Consider the following 20795-nt stretch of genomic DNA (forward strand, 5'->3'; position numbering starts at 1 on the left):
TAAACATTTAATAAACCCAATAGGCTGGGTTTGCTTCCAATAAATACTAATTATATCTTAGTTTAAATGAAGTACTATTTTGTTATTACAGAGAAAAGGAAATCATTTTTATAAATTTGGATTATTTGGATAAAATGGAATCTATGGGAGACGGTTTCCTGTAATTTGGAGCTATCTGGAGAATGGGTTTCCAGATAATGGATCCCATACCTGTAATTAATTAAAATGCCTTGAAAATACACAGAGTAGTCCTTTTGACTCTTCATTGACTCTTCATTGCATCTTGTTTTTCCTTTTTTTCTGTCTTTTTCCTGCTCCCACTTTCACCTTCCTCTTTTGCACAGAGTTGCTCCCCTTAGGAGAAACCTTGGGGGACAAGAGAACTATTGCCTCCGATAAAATAGAACATTAAACCAGTACCTGCTATTCAACTGAAATGTGCCAAACAATAATATTGTGTGCTATGTGAAGTGTTTGACGAGCATTAGGAAAATTGGTACAGGTATGCGATCCATTATCCGGAAACCCATCGTCCAGAAAGCTCAAAAATACAGAAAGGCGTCTTCCGAAAACTCCATTTTATCCAAATAATCCAAATTTTAAAAAACTGTTTCCTTTTTCTCTGTAATAATAAAACAGACCCAACCTAAGATATAATTACTCCTTACTGGACTAAGTACCAACCTATTGGATTTATTTAATTTTTACAGGATTTTCTAGTATATGTTAGGTTGAAGAACCAAATTACAGAAAGATCTGTTATCCAGAAAACCCCAGGTCCTGTTTATTTTGCACAACAGGTCCCATAGCTATGCTATAAAACTTGAGGGGCTTTGGAGGTCTAACCAGGGGTGTACAGCTAATACAGCAGAGCTAACACCTGACAGCAGGGGTCTTTATTTAATAATGATTGGGCATAGGACATTCCATATCAATATGTCATAGCAATGCTGCCAAAGGGCCAGAAAGCGACTATCACCCACTGTCTATATAAGAAGTATGAGCTAGGATCTTACTGCAAATCAAGGTACTGTATCCTAGATGAGAAATTACTAAACCTATTGCACTTCACCAAATGACACCCATGTTATAAATCTTGATTTATATTAGTTCTGACTTGGGAAATTGCCTTGCGATGAAATTGGATGTATCTGTTCTATATTGTGTTAGGCTAGCCTTTGCGTTACGGTATAATCCCTACCATCACACAGCTGTCACTCAAAGTTCTATATAAAATTGTGGATGGGATTTTTCTTTTCTCTGAATATTTCCATTCTATTGTCCAATTTTATTTAAAGTAAAATGTTCCTCTCGCGCTTCAAATACTCACAGAGCTTCTTTTATGCCACATGAATAGTCATGTTAAAAAATGTTGTTGAGGTAATTGTACTGCCAAGTCTTTGAAAAAGACAGGCAATCTCTCTTAAGGCTTTTTCAATCCACAGGTTTTATGATCTGAGAGAAGCTCGAAAGATCCTCCTTATTTCAATGTAAAGCCTAATCTTCCAGTCCTAATCCATATTCAGCCACGTACCCAAAGCAGCAGCAGCAGCAATGGAAGAGACAATACTCCTCAATATGGAAGGTGTCAAAAAGAAAATATATCATGGGGGAAACGGTGATATGCCGAAATTCATCACTGGAGCAAAGGTAAAATGTTGCTGGAAGTTAAAAACTGTTATTGTGCTCCTATAAATTGTCTCCTGTCTTCTTCACACATTCACGATTTCAAACTGAAAGACAATAGTGGTTGACTTTTTATGTGCCCCAGAAATATCTATTTATCTTCCTGAAGGGATATTATATTAGTTAAATAAAATGTGAAAATGCACAGACATGTGTGGCACTTGAAATCACAGGAAGGAAGCTATTTTTATTGTTGATGTTTTTTCTCCAAAGGGGCCCCTGTAATGCAAAAAAACTTTAGTGGGTGGGACAACAAGATACAGTTCAGGTGTAGGACCTGTTATCCAGACTGCTCAGGATCTGGGATTTTCCAGATAATGGATAATTTGGATAAAAAATAATTTAAATATTAAATAAACCCAATAGCATTGTTTTTCTTCCAGTAAGGATTTATTATATATTGGGTTGGGTAATGCACACGGTACTGTTTTATTATAACAGAGAAAAAGGAAATCATTTTAAAAAATTTGATTATAATGGAGTCAATGGGACATAATCTTTCCATAAATCAGAGCCTTCTGGATTATGGGTTTCCAAATAATGGATCCCATACCTGTTTTTTAATTTGTTATCAATTGTTTATACACTCTGGTTCTAGCATGAGTACAAATGTGCACCAATGCTATCACCTATAGCAATCACTCAGCAAATCTACATGCCATTTATTTAAAGGGCATATAAAGTCTAAAATAGAATAAGGCTAGAAATGCTGTATTTTGTATACTAAATATAAACATGAACTTACTGCACCACAAGCCTAATCAAACAAATAATTTATGCTTTCAAAGTTGGCTACAGGGGGTTACCATCTTGTAACTTTGTTAAACATCTTTGCAAGACTAAGACTGTGCACACGCTCAGTGTGGTCCAGGCTGCTTAGGAATCGTCATAAACAAAGCTGCTTGAGTTTTGCATGGTTGGAAAGTAAGGCGGGGGCTCCCCCTGCTGTTCATAAGTATAATTGTTTCCCTGCTCAGCAGTTAGGGACCATCTGACAATTCCTATCCACAGCAGTAAATGAAGGGAGAATTTCACTGCATACAGTCAGGTTTCTTATAAAAACGGTACATATTTTTTAATTAAAGTATATTGGAGATAGGTTTCTTTTTCATTAAAGAAAGTTAAAATGGGATTTTATTTTTTTGCCTTTACATGCCCTTTATGTAATTAGTCTGATTTGGTCTGTCCAAAATGAAAATTTTAGCCACAGATAATGCTTCAATAGATGTAAAAATAAGATGAGCTGCATCTCTGTGGTTTCCGCTTGTAAGGATGTTTTATGGCACCTAAGGAAAACTATACCCTTCAAACAATGTAGGTCTCAATAAAAATATGTTGCATAAAACAGCTCATGTGTAAAACCCTGCATCCTGTAAATAAACCATTTTCACAATAATATACTTGTTAGTAGTATGTGCCATTGGGTAATCATAAATAGAAAACTGCCATTTTAAAAAATAAGGGCTGTCCCCTGGGATCGGATGTTTTATGGTGCACACAAACATACCAAACAAACCATACATGTTAGGTCACATGAGCCAATTAACAGACAGATTTGTGTCTTTTGCTTCCACACTTCTTCTTGTTACAGTTAGAGCTGTAGTATTTCTGGTCAGGTGATCTCTGAGGCAGCACACAAAATGGTGGCTCAAGGCAAGAGATGTAAAAGGGCAATATTTACTTAAATATATATTCCAGTTTGATATGATTCTTTAACATGCCACTTAATTTGATATAAAATATCTGTTGCTCAAGTATTAATTTTGGGGGAATAGTTTTCATTTAATGTATGGCTTCAGTTCAATGCAGTTTCTATATTTTGCATTGAGGGCAGTTCACGGGCTCAAGGGATCTTCAAGAAGGAAGAGGCCCCCTTAGTGTTGGTCAGGGAGAGGGGTTTACCCTGAAAGGATAAAGGAAGGCACAAATACAGTAAAGACTGATGCAACAAGGTAAAAGTGGATCTGAGGATACCTACCCCATACATAGTAACATAGTAAGTAAGGTTGAAAAAAGACACATGTCCATCAAGTTCAACTTTTTTTTTTTTTTATTAACTACCTATCTGCCAGTTGATCCAGAGGAAGGCAAAAAAAACCCATCTGAAGCCTCTCCAATTTGCCTCAGAGGGGGAAAAATTCCATATGACTCCAAAATGGCAATCGGACTAGTCCCTGGATCAACTTGTACTATGAGCTATCTCCCATAACCCTGTATTCCCTCACTTGCTAAAAAGCCATCCAACCCCTTCTTAAAGCTATCTAATGTATCAGCCTGTACGACTGATTCAGGGAGAGAACTACACATCTTCACAGCTCTCACTGTAAAAAATCCCTTCCGAATATTTAGGCGGAACCTCTTTTCTTCTAATCGGAATGGGTGACCTCGTGTCAGATGGAAAGACCTACTGGTAAATAAAGCATTAGAGAGATTATTATATGATCCCCTTATATATTTATACATAGTCATCATATCACCCTTAAGCGCCTCTTCTCCAGCGTGAACATCCCCAATTTGGCCAGTCTTTCCTCATAGCTAAGATTTTCAATACCTTTTACCAGCTTAGTTGCCCTTCTCTGTACCCTCTCTAATACAATAATGTCCTGTTTGAGTGATAGGAAGTGCCCAGAAGAGAACTAGACCAAATACAATGTCTATGTGGACCCTTGCACTGCTTGTACAATATCTGAAGCTGTCCATGTATTCCTGTAATATGGTTCAGCTGATGAGAATGTTGTAAGTAAAATGTTCATGAGTACTGTTCCTACGCACTGGGCTGTGAGAGGGCGTAACTAGAGCGCACCAGCCCACCCCCACCAGAATATTTTTCAGAGGGCCCAGTGCGCATAGGCGATCCTGCTTGCCACTCTGGAGGGGGATTTGAAAGCTTTAGAGGAAACAAACGTTGTGGTCCAGGCCCCCCTTTTCGGGGGATCTATTTCCACTATAGTTATGCCTCTGGCTGTCAGCACAATCAATGGATCAATAAAAACAATGTCTATATGCAAGGATGGCCAAATTGCACAACAGTGCTTATGTATGAATGCAAGCACCAGTGCAACGAGCACAATCAGATGCAGAATCTGGCACTCACAAAAGTACCTGCATCCATGTTCCTTAGCAACAATTGCAAGGGCCAATGAGCCTGCCCAGCCTGCTTTGTGCATGGAACAAGGAGATAAAGATTCTAGACTCACTTGCAATTCCAGGTTTCCTATAGCAAGGGTCAATAGACACAGCTGGCTTCTGCCAATTGAAATGATACTTCTGTTATTGGATTTGCATGCATTGGCACGCTAGAGAGTAATGTCAACCCCAATATAAAAAAATTGTGCTGCAACTGTTTGCTATTTAGTGGGTGCCCACTATTATACACAGAATCATGAAACTCACAGCGCACACTTTACTTGATGCCATTAGGTATATAAAATGGTGACTTGTGGCTGAAGGTTTATACCCTAATATCAGTTATTTCAGGCTGGGCAGGCCAGTTAGTCTTTAAGGGGGTTATTCGGTCATGTCTTTTTTAATAAATTAGGATTTTAGTAAATAACCCCCTTAAACTCGCATGCTCAATTTTACCTTATATATTAATAAAATAACCCAAATGAATCGGATCATGGAAAACCCCTATAAAATGGAGCAAAAAACCCAAATGGCACAAGTTTTTTCAGCCTTCTTTCCCGAATCACTTAATTTTTGAGTTTTTGCCCAAAACGTTGGATTTTTGGGCTAAACCCAGGGCAGACCACAAAAAGTTGAAATTTAGATTAGGTGCCTCTCCCGTTGACTTATATGGACCTCACAGGTCTGAGATTGTAGATTTTTGGATTCAGGCTTTTTGCAGCATTGGGGTTTAATAAATCTTCAAAAAATTCAGGTTTTTTTACACGAAAAATTCGAGTTTTTGCCCCAAAAAGCCCAACCAGATAAATTTGAGGTTTAGTAAATAACCGCCTATATGTCAGGCTGGCTAATGTTTGAATGTAAAAATGCTTAAAATGCTTCACAAATTCCACCCACATCTCCCAATTCATCAGAAAAATAAAGGGAATTATGGCATGATATAATTATGTGCCATGATCTCAGTAGTTGCTTCCCATGAATCCCATGGAGCTGTTGAGAGACGGAGATAAATCCAGAGTTTTGGGATAATAATATTACAGCATATTCTTGGCAAATGCAATCTGTTATTTTTCTTTCTGTACAGTGAGGTTGCATTTCCTACATTTTTATAGACTTTGCTCATTAGGGAGCTCTTGGCTTCACTGTGATTATCACATGGATCTGCAGGATTACACATTATAACAGATGGCGGCTTAAGCTTATGACAAGTGCTTTAACATTATTGCTCGGTAATTGTGCTTTGAAGTAAATTTCAAGGAAATTGAACTCGGGCTTCAGAAAGTAACGTAGTAAGTTAGTTAGGTTGAAAAAAGACACACGTTTAACCCTTTAACTTTTTTTAACCTGCCTAACTGCTATTGTAGCTCTAGTGCTGCATCAGAATCTAGGCAAGGAATAATGCTATAGAATGTGATTTTATCACAAACAAGCTGGACAACACAGAGGCCAGGAACTTTTATACAACAAAAAAACAAGGGGCAATTCCCCAGCCCAGGAAGCCTAATGACAAGAAATAGTTTTGACGACAGTGCAAATGATTATTTTTGGTTACATACTTATTAGATTTGCTTTGTGTTTTTGTCAAACTTGCTGCAGTCCATCTGCTTTTCAGCTTCAATTCTCAGCATTAATCTAAAAAAAACGATATCACACATAAATGATCCTTCTAATTTCCATTTCCGCCATTGAATTTTGGCCTATTAGATAGTCTAAGTACACAATAAAAGCTCGAAATTCTAATTTTTTTACTTCTAATTTTCAATTTGACCTTTGATAAATCTGCCCCTAAATGAAGATATCGTGATCTGCGCTGGGTTTTGTCCAATAATCAAAAAAAATCAGGGTTTTTGGGGGATTACCCGGAAAAAATCTAGCCATTCGGGCGTCAAATTGGAGAAATTCATACGATTAGAGTTTTCACTCGGTTTTATCGAGTCTTTTCCTGACCCAACTTTTTTGAGTTATATTATTGATAAATAATGGGATGGGAGTTTGGTGGAGCTTGGTTTAATAAAAAAATTAGATAAATTTGAGATCTAGTAAATAACCTCCTTAGTATGGAGATCCGAATTATGGAAAGACCCATTATCTGGAAAACCCCAGGTCCCAAGAATTCTGGATAACAGGTCACATACCTGTACCTTGTACTTGACGCAACTGAGATATAAGTAATCAAAACAATCCGATTGGGTTTAATTAATGTTTAGATTACTTTTTAGTAGGCTTAAGATATGGAAATCCAAATGATGGAAAGACCTCTTATTCGGAAGACTCGGTCCCAAGCCATATTGCGAAGATATTACCAGCAATATAAAAAAAAAGTAATTTAGAGATGAACGTCTCCTTTGAGTTAACCCTTTATGTGCCACCCACTGTAGAATATGTAGAATGGTAGCGCCATTTCACAGAAGCTGCACATTCTGTGGTTCCAGGATTCTTTTTGATCTGCTCCACATATTTAACAGAGCTTGAAATGCAAAATATTTTTGCAGTGCCTGCAGCTGGGTTGACATTTGGTAAAAAAAAATATAACGTAAATATAGAGGCCTACTGTGGTTAAGACAGATGTATTATACCAATAAACTATATTACTATTTATCATTATAGAAGACAGTAATTATGTCATGACCGAATTGCTTTAATATAATATAGTGCAACAGAGCATGAAGATTAGCCTTGTTATTTTTCTGAGAAAGTGTTTCTGTCAATTTGTGGAAATCATTTTAGAACAGAGGGATATGATGGGATTCCCAAATAAACTGGTTTACAAAATGCTCGAATAAAACACTTTTATGACGTATTATATGTGAAGATGAAAAAATAACCTGGCACAGTGTTCCCTGAAAGTAGATAAAAGATATCAAATCAATGCTCTGTCGTGTATCACTGGAAGCACAGTATTAGGCACATGGGTTATGGTTCTAAAATTTGATAGTCTTGCCACTTGCTCTTACGGCTTTAGTAAATCATCTTAGGATCTCAATACCTTTCTCCAATCAGTTTGTGGAACATTACTATACGCTTCTGCCATGTCACAGCACATATCTGCTAGTCTCAGTGTTATTCGGCTGCTGTTTTATTGTGCAGTTCTGGCTAACACCACGGGCGTTATTAACTAAACTCCGAATACCCGAAAATACCCGAAATCTGAAACATTTGTGATTTTTTGTGTGCCATATCACAGCTTGTCTCAGTATTATTCAGCTGCTGTTTTATTGTGCTGTTCTGGCTAACACTACAAGGGTTATTTACGAATCCCCGAAAATCTCAGAAATCCGAAAAATTTGTGATATTTTGTGTTATAATAGGCTTTTAAAAAAATCTAATTTTTCGTGATTTATTAAACCCCGAGGGCTAAAAAGCCTGAATATAAAACCACGGCATCTCAAACCTGTTGAGTTTGCATAAAAGTCAATGGGAACAGTCCCATTGATTTTTGGTTGTGTCGGGGTTTTCAGGCAATTTCACAATGTTTTCTGAGCTTTCGGATAAAACCGGAGCTTTTCCTGCAAAGGTAATTTTCGGGAAAATGTAATAAATAAGCATTAAAAACCCGAGCGGCTTAGATTGGAGTTTGTAGCAGCCGATATTGAGTAGGGATGTAGCGAATGGCGGAAAAAATGTTCGCGAACATATTTGCGAACTTGCGTCAAAAATGCGAACGGTTCGCGAACGTCGCGAACCCCATAGACTTCAATGGGAAGACGAATTTTAAAAGCTAGAAAAGACATTTCTGGCCAGAAAAATGATTTTAAAGTTGTTTAAAGGGTGCAACGACCTGGACAGTGGCATGCCAGAGGGGGATCAAGGGCAAAAATGTATCTGAAAAATACATTGTTGACACAGCGCTGCGTTTTGTGCTGTAAAGGGCAGAAATCACACTACGTCACTCAGGTGATGTTTCTGGACACGGAATGTGAAAAAGCTCACACAGCTAGGTGGCACTTGGTTAAAGACTGGGCAAACAATGCCTGCAAGGGCAACGTATACAGTAGTGGGTACGGAATATATTATTGCTGCTGTAAAAACATCACTCAGGTGATTTTTACGGACACGGAATTATTATTGTTATTTAGACAGAATGTGAAAAAGCTCACACAGCTAGGTGGCACTTGCATACCTCCCAACTGTCCCTCTTTTGACCACTCAACCCCCTGTCCCTCTTTTGTACTGGAAAGTCCCTCTTTTCTCTGAACTGAACAGCCAGAAAAAAAACAGTTTCTAACTTAATTAGCTTTTGGCAGAGAGCTCAGAACAGCTAACAGGTGCAAATAAGATACTTTGTAACAATTTTGACTCTGGTTGGTGCTGGTAGTGGTGAACTACTAGGAGGAGCAGCACACCAGTCCCTCTTTTCTCTGAACTGAACAGCCAGAAAAAAAACAGTTTCTAACTTAATTAGCTTTTGGCAGAGAGCTCAGAACAGCTAACAGGTGCAAATAAGATACTTTGTAACAATTTTGACTCTGGTTGGTGCTGGTAGTGGTGAACTACTAGGAGGAGCAGCACACCAGTCCCACTCCCCAACACAGCTAGACTAATAGCACTGGGCTCTTACAGTAGCAAAGTAAAAAAAACAAAAAAGAAAATAAAAGCAGTCCTTACAAGGACTATTGGGTTACAGGCAGCAGATGAGATCAGAAGCAGTGCCCACAGTAGCTACATACAGAGCACTGCAGTAGAAGGTAGATTACTAGCCAGCAAAGCTACCTAACCTAAAATGTCCCTCAAATCCCTGCAGAGTTCTGTCCCTACAATACAGAGCAGTATCAAGTAGATTACTAGCCAGCAAAGTTACTATCAACTGTCCCTCAAATCACTAAACAGCTCTCTCCCTACACTAGGTCTTCCAAGCACACACAGGCAGAATGAAAAAACGCTGCAGGGCTTCAGTTTATATATGGAAGGGGAGTGGTCCAGGGGGTGTGGGGGTGGTCCAGGAGGGAGAGCTTCCTGATTGGCTGCCATGTATCTGCTGCTCTGGGGTGAGAGGGCAAAAATAAGCACCAGCTAAGGCGAACCCAAATTGGCGAACGTCGCGCGACGTTCGCGAACATTCGGCGGACGCGAACGGTCGATGTTCGCGCAAATTAGTTTGCGGGCGAACAGTCCGCGACATCCCTAATATTGAGATAAATTCGGATCTTGTTTCAGGCAGAGTCTTATCTCTTATCTATCATTCTATCCACAAACAGGGTGTAACTATAGAGGAAGCAGAACCTGCGGCTTCGGGGGCCCAGGAGGTAATGGGGCCCTAATTCATATACATTTTGAATAAATACTGGTAAAACAGGTCAACCTCTAGACATTTTTGGGGCCTGAAAAATAATTTGCTGTGGGGCCCAGTAATATCTAGTTACACCACTGTCCACAATTGATTTAATTGATTGCGAGAAAAGGCTGGATATAGAGCATTACTATATGTGTAACCTGGCAGGCCACGGCGCCGGCTCTGTGCGCGCTTGACTGCGCATATGCGAAATTTCGCGCCAGTGAGCATGCGCAGAAGAGCATTTATGCGCAAGCCACCAGCAGCAGACGGGACCGGACACGGGGTAGGCGACAGAGCAGGCGCCCCCTCAGCTTTGCGCCCTAGGTACGTGCCTACTCTGCCTACCCCTAGTTCCGGCCCTGTATGTGTTATATGTCGAACATGTCTGTACACTTCTGTCACGCTCTTACTTTCCCTTCCCAGAGCTCTTCATAACTGTTAACATGTCCCTGTTGCCTGTGTCTTCTGTTGGTCCCTGTTACTACCTGCTTTATTTCCATACAGCAATCTCCACTTTATTTCTCCCTTGATTACCCTCTGTCTCTTTTAATTTCCCCTTCCCTGTCGTAATCTTGCAGCTGGTTTATCATGAGACAGGATAAAAATGATTTGTCTCATCTCTTAAAGATGCTTTATGGCAGCGATGGGTGCTGAGGCCTTAACAGGGAGAAAGGCTCAATGTGAATTATATATATAGAGAGAGAGAGAGAGAAAATATACAACACAATAGATGTGACACATATACAGACTGAAACAGACCTTTACTGTGACCTAAAACAGAAACAGCAAAACAGTTTTAAGCTGTAAAATTTATAGGATCATCTGCCAATTGGAGGACACCTCTAAAATAGCTCGTTTTCAATGTGTCCTGCGTTAATTTCTTTGAAATATGGTAATATGTGATTTTGTAATTATGATGCAAGTGTAATTCCATGTTAACTGAAAACTGTGTTTTGCAATAATTAGGATACGTTTTACTTGCACGTGGTATTAATTCATTACGCCTGAAAACACAACTGAACCGATCACAGGAAGCCAAGTCACCAAAATGGTTAAGCACTTATTCTACAACTTCGATATTTAAAGGGGTTGTTTTCCTTTAAATTAAATGTTATGTGATAATCTGAGATAATTTGCAATTGGTTTTCATTATATTATTATTTGTCATTATTTAGGTTATTAAGCTTTTTATTCCAGCAGCTGTCCAGTTTGCAATTTCTGGTTGCTAGGCTCCAAATTACCCTAGCAACCATGCATTGATTTGAATAAGAGTCTGGAATATGAACAGGGGAGGGAAAGGTGAGTAATAAAAAGTAGCCTTACAGAACATTAGTTTTTTGAATGGAAGTCAGTGACCCCCCGATTGAAGGCTGGAAAGCGTCAGAAGAAGAAGACAAATTATTCAAAAACTATTAAAAAGAAAATACGAACACCAATTGAAAAGTTGCTTAGAATTAGCCATTCTATAACATACTAAAAGTTAACTTAAATGTGAACCACCCCTTTAATGGTCAGTTCTTTGTGAGATCACAACAGCCTTCTGGCTTTACTCTTACTTGGTCAGTCACTCCTTCTCCTTCTTAAAGTGGTAGCATCCCCTGTTGGAGTTTCGTCCTGCTCTGTGTCCTGCTCATAGAGCCCATTCTAATCACAATTAAATACCTTTGCAATGGGTTAATAACAGCATTTGTGGACGATTCACTTGGGGCAGGTCCAGCCTTCCGGCAATCCCAGGGGTTTCTTGCATGTAGATCAACAATAGTGCCAATTTTGTGTACAAACAAGCGCATCACATTTCTTTTGTAAACTATACTTTCCATGTCTAACCTGTCAATCCACTTGCATAAGTGGGTAAAGAAGGGAATCGGCGGGTGGGTATGATACATTTTTTTCTAATTTTTCTTATCATCAACTTCTTCAGCCCACTTCAGAAATAATTTGGAAAAGTCACAAACATATACCAAGGGGGTTATTTAATAAACTCTGAATGCAAAAATCATGACTTTCAAAAAATCGGAATTTATTAAACCCGAAGATGGAAAAGTCAAAATCAGAAAATCCGGCATCTCAGACCTGTCGAGGTTGCATATAACTCAATGGGAGAAGTCCCAATGATTCTTTGATGTATGCTGCATTTCGTGCAATACCTCTACATTTCGGGAAAAAATCAGAGTTTTCGGGTGAAAAATCCAAAAAAATAGATTTTTTTCCGCAAAGCAAATTTTTGGGAAAATGTAATAATGAATAAGCGTAAAAAACCCGAGCGGATTTGATCGGAGTTTGTAGCAGAAAATATTGAGATAAATTCGGACTTTGATAAATAACCCCCTTAATGAAACAACTGAGGCAGCTTTTGAGTGTGGGGGTTTATATGGCCAATGAGAGGTGCTGTGGGTCACTAATCAGCCTGAATTGTTTTATTCTTAGCCTCAACTTTTTACCCTCCCAACTTGTCTTGCTAATAGCAAAGGTTTCCTTATCAGTGTTTTTCTGCCTTAGCTAAATATTTCATTGAGGTTTTCCCTCATGCCTGAACAGAAGGTACATAGTAATTTAGCTTTTTTTTTTTTGCAACCCGATCTGGCTGATTTTATTTGATAAGTTGTTGATAAGGGTTATTCTCTAGGTAAAAAAAGGTTCTTCTGTTCCTGTAATATATAGTGCCCCAAAGCCCTATGATAAATGTTAGCCTTGCTGTGTGGAGGCATTTATATGTTAAGCACTGTTTTCAGCAAACAGTGGTAATAAATTGTCTGTGATTTTAGGTCACTTTCCATTTTCGCACGTTAAAGTGTGACGACGAGAGGACTGTGATTGATGACAGCAAGAAAGTTGGTGTACCTATGGAAATCATTATTGGAAACATGTTTAAACTGGAAGTCTGGGAGATGTTGCTCTTATCCATGCGGATTGGAGAGGTGGCTGAATTCTGGTGTGATGTCACAGTGAGTAAATAAAATTGAATATTAGTACCAGTTAGTACTACAATATTGCATTTATTGTTGAGCCAATAACATTCATTTAAAGTCTAGATTGTGTTGGTGCTTTTTTGATATACTAACCCCGGATGATGTCATGTAGCAGCAACCAGTTGATTTAATGGTAAAAACTCTTTGCTGGTTGGCTACTATGATTTACTGCCCCAGGCACATTTTAAATGAGTCCGATCATCAGTTGAAATCTAATCCAATTCCCAATTTGTGTCATGCAGTGTGTGTGTGTTTCTGTTTCAGCAGTGCAAAGTGTGATAGCTGAATGCAAGACAACCAAACATGAAACATCAGGACAGTTTATCTTACATCAACATATGTTGACATAATAAATTGGGGTCATATTATTTTAAAATATAGTGAACCCTCCAAATGGCCCCACCACGCAACTCACTTGTACTCTGATTTAAATTATTTGGAGCACAGACTGATTTCTATCTTGTATTGCAGTTCTACTGCTGCTGACTCCGCAAGTGCAGCAGGTCTATTGTGCATTTTTTTAAAAAAAAAATAGACTTTATAATAGAACATTAATGTGTTAATTTAATCCCATTTAAATAAAAGGATAAGGCACATTTACAGACTTTATGGGGCTTTATTATGCCACTCTGTAGACATAAAAATACTGTATGTAGAAACTTGGCTGGCCTAAAATTTCGGCACAAGCAGTTTGTAGCAACTGAATAGTGATGAGCAAAAAATTTCGCCATGTACACATTTGCCACAAACGTCCACGTTTTGCCGGCTGCAAAAATTAACAGCATTTTGTGTAGGGATGCACCAAATCCACAATTTTGGATTCGGCCGAATCCTTCATGGAAGATTTGGCTGAATACCGAACTGAATCCTAATTTGCATATGCAAATTAGGATTCGGTTCGGCCGGGTAGAAGGATTCGGCCGAATCCGAATCCTGCTGAAAAAGGCTGAATCCTGGCCGAATCCCGAACCGAATTCTGGATTCGGTGCATCACTAATTTTGCACAGCAAAACAAACAAAAGGAGACACAACAAAAAACGCATACGTCATTTTATCCTTCCCCTCTTCTTCCACATCAGTCAAAGGCATCTGAGCCATCCCACTGTCTATATAAGCACATACACATAAATATATGGTTTATTCATTTTGATGTGGGATATAAAGCTCCCAGATATTATCTTTTGGTGGTCAGATGTATTATTAGTTGTGCCTGTGTTTGTAAGCTAGTTGTGATATATAAACTATAGATGGTACTTTTTGCTTAAAAAGCAACTGAGTGTAGTAGTAGATACCATTACCAGTTGACCAGAGGTAATGTCAAAAAACACAGATATGTTTTTAAGAAATTGGCAACATGGGATGCTCTTTTTCTAAAAGCAAAATAGAATAGTGGATAGGAGGTCCTCTAACAATGTAGGGCATGTGTACAGCAGTATACTGAGCAAAAAATGGCTGTGATTTTTTTTGCTCTCCCACAGCAAAAAATATTTTGTCTTGCAACAAAATATTTGCAACAAAAAAGTTTTGCGAATTTTTCAGCGAGGCAAAACAGGACAGATTCGCTGATCACTACAACTGAATACTCTGAGCAGCTGTGTATAAGATATATATTATAGATATTCGTGTGTATAATTATACATTTCTGCCCACACAATGACCTGACTAATACCCTTGGTGCATAACTCCATCTATCCATTTTAAACATTCAGAACAAACATCAATAATTGGTACGATTTTAGCTCTACTATGGGGCCGATTTTAGTAACATATTGTTTTTCACGATTTGTGAAGAATGGTTTTAAATCATGAAATTATCACAGAAACACAGAAACAAGAACTTTAATGTAGAAACAGGCTGAGATCATGTAGAAGTCAGTGGGAGCTGTTCTCAACAAATTTTGAAATATTTACTTACTTCGAGGTTTTAGAATTTTAAAAGTTTTTTTTTCTTTTGTAAATGCACAAATTATTGGTAGTAAACAAAGTTTTTGAAGTTTTCTGTATTCCTTTTTGGATTAGTTTAATGTTTTAATTCATTTTCGCTTTTTATATTCAGATTTTTTAATAAAGAAGTAGACATTCATGCTTTTCTAAAATGTGAGTTTTAGTCATGGCTAAAAAACCTCTAAAACTACACAAATTAAAATTTTAATAAACAGACCATCCAATCGTCAGCAATATAGACACTGAACCAGGCTCATGATATTCAGCAACGATAAACCACCAATACCAACATTGAGGGGGTTATTTATTAAAGTCCTAATGGAAAAAACGAGAACATTTTTGTTTGTTTTTTTAATAGAAAACTCAATTTTTTTGTGGATAGAAAGCTTCAAATTCTTTGTGATTTATTAAACCCCCATGCTGTAAAAAGCCATTTCAGACCTGTCGAGGTCCTGTATAAGTCATTGGGAGAGGCACCTATCTCAAATTTAAGTATTGGGGTCTTTGGGGGGTTTTGGTGCCTGAAAATCTGACTTTTTTGGGGTTTTCTGGCAAAAACTGGAAAAATTTAGTTTTAATTTATTAATACATAAGGCAAAATCGGTTTTTAAATAAAATATGAGATAAATACGACTTTTAGTAAAAAAAAACCCTTAATAGAGATATAATAATATAAGAATGCAGAAATAACTGTCAGATGCCCTTATTGACATCCAAAAATAATAACCTTGATGTTTCATGTTGTCTCTTCTGTTCTCTTCTTCTGTCACGGTCACTGTTATATTAACCACATATAACTGTGATAAATCTAAAACATGATATAACCAATTGTCAAATACATTTGGACCTTATGTAATATAGAAGGTAGTCCATCCTCAGTTTTGCATATACATATAAAAGTATATCTGACCCCCGAAGAAACAAAAAAGATATGAATCCAGATTTAATGAGACTCAAGCAATCAGGGCACTTCCCCTTTGCAGCAGTTACTTACAATGGACCTACTTATTCTGGCTTTCCATGAATTGTCAGATCAGGCAAGCTTGGTTGCCCCTTGGCCAGATTAGGGGTACTATAGTATAATACATACTCATAAGGCAGAAATATCCACACATAATAACCTTGTGCTGACATTTAGCACTGGGAAATCTGTCTGAAGTAGAAGTTTTAACAAATACATAGCATCAGCACTACAAATACATAATACAGGAAATAAAACATCCTAAAGCTGAGACTGAATACAAAACCTCTATGTTGATTTGTTAGAACTGCTGGTGTAAAAGGAATCGAAAAAGTCTTTTATTCCCTTTCAAACTCTACTGCATCTTGTTTATGAGAAAGTTCTGTCGACTGTTTATTGTAGGGCCCTTTTCAAAATCCATTTAACTGCAGGCTCATCATTTCCAAAAGAAGATTACAATAGTCCTTGAGTGATTGTGAATATAAGATGCCTAGCATATGGCAGTGCTTTCCCTAGCCTCCACTAGAAAGCTGTAAAGTGTAAAGGTGCAGTAAGATCAGTTAAGCTGTAGGGAAAAAAAAGCGATCTTCTGAGAGCCAGAGAACTACCTGCAGCCTTCTAACCCGTGAATAATGCATTGGCATCCATACATAATAACTTTATCTTTCCCAGGAGCTTTGGAAATCGCTTTGTCTTCCATAGTATTTCTTTCTTGACCCATTCACATCTTTTATTATAAAGCTACTCTTGTTTCTTAGAGTGTATCGTTTGGAATAGGATTATGAATCGAAAAACACACTTAATGGACAGAAGAAAATAAAGCAGAAACCAGAATCAATATAAGCAATCTCTCTTCATTAATAGTGTGACTTTACTACTCGGGAGATCATAATAAGGAAAGAAAGCCTATCTGCTGCTGCGTATTGTAAATAAGTCACAATGGAGATCTAAAATTGCAGGACTCTGAGGCTGCAAGGCAAAAGCCATTAAAACTAAAAAGTTTTCTGGCTAATTATTTTCTTCAGTGTACTCGGTAATAATGTGCCGGCAAAGGTGTCTGTAACAGAGAAACTGTGTATGATGAAATCTGTAAGGATCGAATGCACTGTATATCTGGGGTCAGCTGCTTGTTATCTCCTGTGGCTTGTGACATACACAGTGCACACCTGTAAAGAGAAATAGGGATAATAAAATATATATTTGCAGATCTTCTATAGGCTGCAGTAGATTATTGTTACATCCTAAGCTTTGAGGAATAATATTAGAAAAGCAATAACATTTGAACAGATCATCTCTCAGAAATGGCAGCTCTTTCATCTCATACAGTTTTGCAGGATATAATTTCATAAATGGGCAAACTACACGTTTATATCATAAGCTGTGCTAAATAGAGCTTTTTACTCGGGTAATGTTTAGCTCCTAGTGTGTATGGTGTTTTTTTGCGCAAATAGCTCGATCGAACGATTAAATCCTTCGAATCGAACGATTAGAACGATTTTAATCCAACAATCGAAGGATTATCCTTCGACCAAAAAAAGTTAGCCAAGCCTATGGGGAACTAGGGGGTCAAAGTTTTTTCTTAAAGAGACAGTACTTCGACTATCGAATAGTCGAACGATTTTTAGTTCGAATCATTCGATTTCGAAGTCGTAGTCGAAGGTCGAAGTAGCCCATTCAATGGTCGAAGTAGCCAAAAAAAAACACTTCGAAATTCGAAGTTTTTTTTCTTCTATTCCTTCACTCGAACTTAATGAATGGTCCCCTAAATGTGTAAAACTATTTCTGCCAGAAAAATGGTGTCAAAGGTGGTGTCAAATGCCATATGTATAAAAACCCAGTTGCTGTATTTTGCAGCATTAATTTATACTATTTCAAACCAAGAATAAAACATTAATATTAATGAGAAAACTGCAGGTGTCACATAAATTCTGGCATAAATAAGTAAATACAGTGTAAAAATGACATCATTTTGTTCATTTTATGTAAATGCTTGAAATGAATACACAACTTGATAAAACGGGGTTCATTTATATAGTGACACCTAGGGGGTTATTTACTAAACTCTGAATGCAAAAACACGAACAAATTGTGATTTGTTTTTATAAAATCACAAATTTTTCGGAATTTATTAAACCCTGAGGATGTAAAAGTCTGAATCTGAAAATCCGGCATCTCAGACCTGTCGAGTTGGCATACAAGTCAATGGGAGAGGTTGTATATAAGTCAATGTTTTTTTTTTGAAGTGCGCTGGATTTCGTGCATTAACCCAAAGTTATTTTGAGTTTTCGGGTGAAAATTACAGAAAAATTTTGAAATTCGTGAAAATCGGATGAAAAAATCCTTAGGAATCGAGAAAATCAGATTTTTTTTTTCCCGCTAAGCAAATTTTCCGGAAAATATAATAAATAAGTGTAAAAAAGCCGAGCAGATTTGATCAGAGTTTGTAGCAGAAAATATTGAGATAAATTCGGACTTAATATTTAATTGCTGTTTTTCTGAAAAACAGAGCCCTTGGTAACCTGAGGACTGAACTGGATAGTGGAGTCTAAAAAATTAAATTGGTGTAGTAAGTGGTTTTAAGTGCTTCTATGTATGCCAGTCCATACCTGTATGTCACTGACTGGCAGCCAATAGGATCATTGCTGTGCTACTGAATGTGTGGCACCTGGACCCACTGGTGATCTATATTAGTGCATATATTATTACACCGTCAATTATAATTATTAATAATATTTAAAGGACCCATTTTTTGATGCAGTAATGTATTTGGGAAAGCTTCTTTTGCAAAGTCATAGGAGAAAAAGAACATTTCTTTTAATGTTTCTAAATCCACATAAAACAAGTTAATGAAATAAGATGCAGTACAGGTATAGGATCTGTTATCCAGAAATGCATTATCCAAAAAGCTCCAAATTACAGAATAGCTGTGTCACAGTCGGCACCCAACACCAAAACAAATGCAAAGCACCCTGGTCTCGGCTCGTGCTTCACCTGTAGTGTGACCGCCTTTGGCCTTGGGAGGAGCCCTCAGCTACTTGGATGCCACCAGGACTTAAACAAAAGGTGAAAGGCTAGAGGTTCTGGATAGGCAGAGGGGCACAACTGTTAGTGAGAGTCTTTGGGCAGAAGGTTGTAGTACAAGGCGTTTGGCAAAAAAGTAGTCAGGTCAGGCTGGGTCGAGGCAGGCTGAGAATAGCGTAGTCAGGCAGGCAAGGGTCAAACAGGAATATATCAATCAGAAAGGATTTAGCAGAAGAGGTAGTCGGTATTCAGGCAAGGGTCAGGATCCAGAGGTCAGAATAGTCAAAAGCCAGGCAAGGGTCACAACAGGAATCAAAACAGGTTCAGACAGAATTAGCTCAAAGCTCAGAAGCACCAAGAACAAACTCCTATAACGGGCAGTGAAAAACTACATATTACTTAAATACCCCTGTACTTTTGAATTTCACGCCCTTGCGCGCTGGCGTCAACAAGCCAGCCCGCATACGCCTATAGAGTGGGCGGCAGGCGTCTATGCCATCCCCCCACTAGACCATCAGGGTAAGTCGTTACAAGCTGTCTTCCATAGACTCTATTTTATTGAAATAATCCACATTTTTTAAAATGATTTCTGTTTTCTCTGTAATAACAAAACAGTACCTTGTACTTGATCCTAACTAAAATATAATTAATGCTTTGTGGTTATTTAATGTTTACATGATTTTCTAGTAAACTTAAGGTATGAAGATCCAAATTATGGAAAGATCCATTATCCAGAAAACCCCAGGTCCCAAGCATTCTGGATAACAGGTTCCATACTTATATTTTATATACTGAACTTACTGTACCAGCCCAGAGGTTCAGTATTTCTAATAATTCAGGCCTTCAAAGTTGTGCACAGGTTCTCACCATTTTGTTTTTGTTTAGGAGTGTCAGTGACACTGCACATGCTCAGTGTGCTGTAAGCAGCTGTTAAGATGCTCAAGCAGAAAATGAACTTCACCAGTCATAGAAGCTGATGCTATAGGGTTGATTATTCAATTATAATGCAAATAGCACTGGTTGCAGGGCTGAATGAGAATCTAAATGAATTACTAATCAGCCTTGTGTCATGACTTTAATTTTCTATTATTTCCATATATTGTGAAGTGGCAACAAAGCTCAAGTAACTGACAGCTCACAGAGAATGTGCTGGGAATCCATGGAAAAGAGTATGGGGAGCTACTGGGGGCATATTTGGAGGCACAGATCTTTACTACTAATGGGCTGTGGTTGAACCCCAAAACATAATATTTAGTGCTCCTTCAAGGTCCAGCATTTGGTCAGGACCTCCTGAGCTCATAGCATATTTATATGAACTGTATAGACATTGCTGCATCAGCTTTTCAGCCATAGCTCCCAGAATAACTAGGGCTAAAAAATCAACCTCCAGGCTGAGCTTCCAGGACTACCTAACAGAGCAAATTGGCATTCTCCCCAGTTTAAAAGAACATTAACATCAAAAAAAAGTAATAAACACTACTATTGTTTATATAAATGAGCTGCTGTTTAGCAATGGGGGCAGCCATTCAAAGAAGAAAAGGCTCAGGTTACACAGCAGATAGCAGATAAGCTCTGTAGAACATGTTTTCTGTTATCGACTATTTAACCTGTGCCATATAGCCTTTTGTCAATTTCCGACATTGCTACACAGCAGCTTGTTTATATGAACTATAGTAGTGTTTCTGAAGTAAACAGATCAGTTGTACCAGTGCACAGCAACACTACATGATATTTTCATTACTTTTAAACACTTTAATTTTTTGGTGTTACTGTTCCTTTAACCCTAACTGGGATTTTGGCTGGGCTTCCTATATGC

At 37.9% G+C, this 20795-nt stretch overlaps 1 protein-coding gene across 1 annotated transcript in view; it reads left to right on the forward strand.

Moving 5' to 3' along the window:
- The first annotated feature begins 1539 nt into the window (after positions 1-1539).
- aipl1.L (aryl hydrocarbon receptor interacting protein like 1 L homeolog) overlaps positions 1540-20795 on the forward strand; it is a 30353-nt gene continuing 11097 nt past the window's right edge. The window contains exons 1-2 of the mRNA XM_018245684.2: positions 1540-1650; positions 12850-13029. Of these exons, the coding sequence (XP_018101173.1) occupies positions 1555-1650; positions 12850-13029 (276 nt within the window). The 5' untranslated portion in view covers positions 1540-1554. The remainder of the gene's footprint in view (positions 1651-12849; positions 13030-20795) is intronic.

The sequence above is a fragment of the Xenopus laevis genome, chromosome 2L (genome assembly GCF_017654675.1).
Source record: "Xenopus laevis strain J_2021 chromosome 2L, Xenopus_laevis_v10.1, whole genome shotgun sequence".
NCBI lineage: Eukaryota > Metazoa > Chordata > Amphibia > Anura > Pipidae > Xenopus > Xenopus laevis.